This window comes from Oncorhynchus gorbuscha, unplaced genomic scaffold (genome assembly GCF_021184085.1).
Source record: "Oncorhynchus gorbuscha isolate QuinsamMale2020 ecotype Even-year unplaced genomic scaffold, OgorEven_v1.0 Un_scaffold_885, whole genome shotgun sequence".
NCBI lineage: Eukaryota > Metazoa > Chordata > Actinopteri > Salmoniformes > Salmonidae > Oncorhynchus > Oncorhynchus gorbuscha.
Window position 1 is genome coordinate 173,747 of NW_025745862.1, and position 6,000 is coordinate 179,746.

The 6,000-nt window shown below is 40.5% G+C and overlaps 1 protein-coding gene across 1 annotated transcript in view; it reads right to left on the bottom strand.

Moving 5' to 3' along the window:
• The window catches only part of trpm5 (transient receptor potential cation channel, subfamily M, member 5), a 50,224-nt gene extending 47,738 nt beyond the window's left edge, over positions 1–2,486 (bottom strand). Inside the window, exon 1 of the mRNA XM_046335959.1 lies at positions 2,359–2,486. Within this exon, the coding sequence (XP_046191915.1) occupies positions 2,359–2,385 (27 nt within the window). The 5' untranslated portion in view covers positions 2,386–2,486. The remainder of the gene's footprint in view (positions 1–2,358) is intronic.
• Positions 2,487–6,000: the final 3,514 nt, after the last annotated feature.

The window sequence follows — 6,000 nt, forward strand, 5'->3', positions numbered from 1 at the left end:
TAACATTTGCATGCAAGGTCAGGAAGAGTTCAAGTGACAACAAGTAAAGAGGGTGTGTGTGAGGTGGAGGGGGGGGATACGTGGGTGCCTGTTTGTATATGTGTATGGTATGCTCCTCAGTATAGAGGCATGCAGGCTTGAGTCAGTGTGCCTGTTTGTATATGTGTATGGTATGCTCCTCAGTATAGAGGCATGCAGGCTTGAGTCAGTGTGCCTGTTTGTATATGTGTATGGTATGCTCCTCAGTATAGAGGCATGCAGGCTTGAGTCAGTGTGCCTGTTTCCTGTGTCCTGTATTGTGATTTCTGCTCCACTACATTAGTGGGCTGTTATCACTCAAATAATGAGGCCAATAGTTTGACGAGGTAACTTCAACCAACTCTACAGTCTCAGGATGTTTTTTATGTGACCTTTATTCAGTTAAGAACATTTTTTTTTCAATGACAGCCTAGGAACAGTGGGTTAACTGGTCTAGGAACAGTGGGTTAACTGGTCTAGGAACAGTGGGTTAACTGGTCTAGGAACAGTGGGTTAACTGGTCTAGGAACAGTGGGTTAACTGGTCTAGGAACAGTGGGTTAACTGGTCTAGGAACAGTGGGTTAACTGGTCTAGGAACAGTGGGTTAACTGGTCTAGGAACAGTGGGTTAACTGGTCTAGGAACAGTGGGTTAACTGGTCTAGGAACAGTGGGTTACTGGTCTAGGAACATTGGGTTAACTGGTCTAGGAACAGTGGGTTAACTGGTCTAGGAACAGTGGGTTAACTGGTCTAGGAACAGTGGGTTAACTGGTCTAGGAACAGTGGGTTAACTGGTCTAGGAACAGTGGGTTAACTGGTCTAGGAACAGTGGGTTAACTGGTCTAGGAACAGTGGGTTAACTGGTCTAGGAACAGTGGGTTAACTGGTCTAGGAACAGTGGGTTACTGGTCTAGGAACATTGGGTTAACTGGTCTAGGAACAGTGGGTTAACTGGTCTAGGAACAGTGGGTTAACTGGTCTAGGAACAGTGGGTTAACTGGTCTAGGAACAGTGGGTTAACTGGTCTAGGAACAGTGGGTTAACTGGTCTAGGAACAGTGGGTTAACTGGTCTAGGAACAGTGGGTTAACTGGTCTAGGAACAGTGGGTTAACTGGTCTAGGAACAGTGGGTTAACTGGTCTAGGAACAGTGGGTTAACTGGTCTAGGAACAGTGGGTTAACTGGTCTAGGAACAGTGGGTGAACTGGTCTAGGAACATTGGGTTAACTGGTCTAGGAACAGTGGGTTAACTGGCCTAGGAACAGTGGGTTAACTGGTCTAGGAACAGTGGGTTAACTGGTCTAGGAACAGTGGGTTAACTGGTCTAGGAACAGTGGGTTAACTGGTCTAGGAACAGTGGGTTAACTGGTCTAGGAACAGTGGGTTAACTGGTCTAGGAACAGTGGGTTAACTGGTCTAGGAACAGTGGGTTAACTGGTCTAGGAACAGTGGGTTAACTGGTCTAGGAACAGTGGGTTAACTGGTCTAGGAACATTGGGTTAACTGGTCTAGGAACAGTGGGTTAACTGGCCTAGAAACAGTGGGTTAACTGGTCTAGGAACAGTGGGTTAACTGGTCTAGGAACAGTGGGTTAACTGGTCTAGGAACAGTGGGTTAAGTGCTGATACACAGTACGTCATAACGTGTTTACAAATGAATGCTGATTTTTCTATGAGCTCAAGTGTTCTACCACTTTAATAATGAAGCATATTTGGAAGGTAGAGTCCTGTTGACTTTCCTTCTAAAACTAGTCATGTATGTTAAGGCCCACAGGAAATGTTGAATTAAACCTGAATTTGTCCCACAGCTATTTGAGTATCACTGTTTAAACCCCCCAACAGGAATGAAAGCCACACTGTAAGATGTGTTAACCATCAGACTGGGTCCACTGACAGGAACCATATTCCAAGTGGCATTTCAAGACTTTTTCAAAAAGTAAATATAGCACTTGATTATATTCTATGATTATATACTACAGATAATATCCGTAGTGACGTTCCACTAGACGAGAGCCACATTACACCATGAATCATATGACTACATGTCTACAAATCACAAAGTAGAAATCTGTAGTGCATCCAAACTGTAAAAATATACCATTTGTCATCTCTGTAACAGGTTGTGAAATAATATTTCCAAGAACCAAATAAATGTCAGTGATTCTTAAAAGCTGAACACTTTATCACAGACATACATATAGAATAGTGCCTGCACACTCAAATTAAAAATACATTAAAACATGATGACAAATCAACAGACACGTTGGAGAGTTTGGTCAACCGGTTCAACAGTGCCTCATAAAATATGATCCACTTACAGCCACTAACATAGTTACTTACCAGAGGCGTGTCTTGTCTCTCTGGCATCGCTGTGGTCTAATGTGCAGTCAGCTTCACTCCAGTCAGCGATCTCTGTCCTGGGGAAAGTGAGCCCTTGGAGACTCCAGGAAGCCGCAGGTAGGTAAGCCACGCCCTGGCCTTCCTCTGACCAATCACAGTCTCCAATGAGCTCCATTATCTTTGCGTCATTATCTGCACCACCAGTGCACCTGTACAGGAGTCCCATCAGAACAATGTGATACACATGGCTACACTACAGGGAATGATTCAATGGGCTAGAATACAGCAACTGATAACTGAAATAATACAATAACTGATAACTGATATAATACAATAACTGATAACTGATATAATACAATAACTGATAACTGATATAATACAATAACTGATAACTGATATAATACAATAACTGATAACTGATAACTGATATAATACAATAACTGATATAATACAATAACTGATATAATACAATAACTGATAACTGAAATAATACAATAACTGATATAATACAATAACTGATAACTGAAATAATACAATAACGGATAACTGAAATAATACAATAACTGATAACTGATATAATACAATAACTGATAACTGAAATAATACAATAACTGATATAATACAATAACTGATAACTGAAATAATACAATAACTGATAACTGATATAATACAATAACTGATATAATACAATAACTGATAACTGATATAATACAATAACTGATATAATACAATAACTGATGTAATACAATAACTGATAACTGATCAAGACACAGGAGCTGATTGTGGACTACAGGAAAAGGAGGACCGAGCACGCCCCCATTCTCATCGACAGTAGTGGAGCAGGTTGAGAGCTTCAAGTTCCACATCACCAACAAACTAACATGGTCCAAACACACCAAGACAGTTGTGAAGAGGGAACGACAAAACCTTTTCCCCCTTAGGAGACTGAAAAGATTTGGCATGGGTCCTCAGATCCTCAAAAAGGTTTTACAGCTGCACAGTCAGGAGCATCCTGACTGGTTGCATCACTGCCTGGTACGGCAACTACTCGGGCTCCGACCGCAAGGCACTACGGAGTGACTGCCTTGCAGCAACTACTCGGAGCTCCGACCGCAGGCCTACGGAGTGTAGTGAGTACGGCCCAGTACATCACTGGGGCAAAGCTTCCTGCCATCTAAGACCTCTATACCAGGTGGTGTCAAAGGAAGGCCCTAAAAATGGTCAAAGTCTCCAGCCACCCTAGTCTGTTCTCTCTGCTACCACACGGCAAGTGTACCGGATCGCCAAGTCTAGGTCCAAGAGGCTTCTAAACAGCTTCTACCCCCAAGCCACAAGACTCCTGAATATCTAATCAAATGGCTACCCAGACTATTTGCATTGCCCCCCCCCCTTCTACGCTGCTGCTACTCTCTGTTATTATGTATACTTAGTCACTTTAATAACTCTACCTGCATGTACATCTTACCTCAACACCTGTGACTCTGTACTGATAGCCCCGCTATTGTTATTTACTGCTGCTCTTTCATTATTTGTTATTCTTATCTCATACTTTTTTCTTAGTTTTTTTCTTACCTGCATTGTTGGTTAAGGGCTTGTAAGTAAGCATTTCACTGTAAAGTCTACTACACCTGTTGTATTCGGCGCATGTGACAAGTCAATCACCACCTTCCGGAGACACCTGAAACCCCACCTCTTTAAGGAATACCTAGGATAGGATAAGTAATCCTTCTCACCCCCCCCCCCTTTAAGATTTAGATGCACTATTGTAAAGTGACTGTTCCACTGGATGTCATAAGGTGAATGCACCAATTTGTAAGTCGCTCTGGATAAGAGCGTCTGCTAAATGACTTAAATGTAAATGTAATGTAATGATTTGAACACTGGGGTTGGTTGTGGATGCTATAATACTTGCCACTGGGGGTCAGTATATCACCATAAAGTTACAAATAAACAGCTCCAGGCTGGTCTAATGTGGTCTTAGTTTTAATGAAACATGGTTGATGGGTCTTCTATCTTTATCTGAGGCTAAACCCATAAGTATATGAAGAACATTTGATTTATATTGATCATTTTAACTTGTATACAGGTAGACCAGAGAAGCCACATCCGTTTTGATTGGCAGGTGACTGGCAACCCTTTTTAGAAGCACCTGCTGCTCATCCGTTGCTCACCTGTGTTCCCTATAAATACTGTGTTGAACAGAAAAGGTTTCTACCTACACACTGAAGAAGGCTGCAAAGCAAAAACGTTGTGAACACTGATGCAGTGACAATAATAATAATAACAACAACAACAATAATAATAATAAAAATGTTTTTTTTAAATTAAGCTTTAAGCGAGATATATTTTTGAATGCGGACCCATTACCCATTTTTGCTCATCTGATTTTACGGGTTTTCACGAACAAACCACATTTCTGGGAGAGCCTGACGGTCCCCTTTTGATAGGCCACGACACCATACAATTTTCAGCTTGAATCCATCCAAGTTTTCAATAGATATTTCTTTCTCCAAATTGTCCTTCAGCTTGGATAGACTGAAACGCCTGAAGTATGAGCGTAATAAATACTGGTAATAACCAGTATATTGACAAGCATATCCTCGTCTATCACTTGAACATGCTTCAAATAACCTCTGTAATGTTCTGAAACCTATTAGCTGTTTATCTGTTCCACTGAGGATATGACACATTTTCGAAGCAAAGTTGTCTTTTGTTAAAAGGTAAAGGCCAACCCGGTTTAAAACCATTTAAAACAGCCGCATTTATTAAAGGCTGGAATCAATCCCTGTCGCGGAAATATCGCAGAAGATCTGCGTTGAAATGGAAAGGCAATTTCCGATTGAGCCGATATAACAGCGTTTACAGTTAATACCGCCTCCGCTCATTCCTTTTACATTTCATTCCAGCTCTAACGCGGATCTTCCGCGATTTCGAAGATACCAACACAGAAGATACAGATTGAATCCTGCACCAAACAGCAGAAATAAGTAGGCTACAATCACTCCTGCAGTGCAGAAGTCTGTCAATAAACGTCCTGCAAGGATGCAAAAGTGAACCTCATTTGGTGCCATTCCAAATGGTCACCCAATTAGACTACTTTTTTTAATATATATTTTTATTTATTGAAACAATAATAACAATACTACACATCAATACTGGGACGTTCCTGTGAATACAATGAAACAATAAAAAAAATAGAACACCATGACATCATTTATATGCGACATTCAGAGACATTCAGAGACATTCAGAGACATTCAGAGACATTCAGAGACATTCAGAGACATTGTTCTTACTTTTTACGTTTCACAAGTCTGCGGGATTTATAAAATTGTAACAGTTCAATGAAAATAAATACGAAATAAGGAATTTTTCCACCCCATGTACATTTGTGAATATAATATCAGGCTAAGATAATAATAATGTTAATAAAATAGTTATGATGGGAATTACAAGGATAAGCATAATACCATGAAAGGTAAACCTAGGAAATCCTGGAGATTTTATACACGACCATTCATTAATTTCAATCAATAGTTCACTAGGATGGCGGCACGAAAAAAATAAGTGCTCTATAGATTCTAAATCAAAGGAACATAAAACACAAGGCATTTTGACAAAATTGTATATTTTGTGCATGAA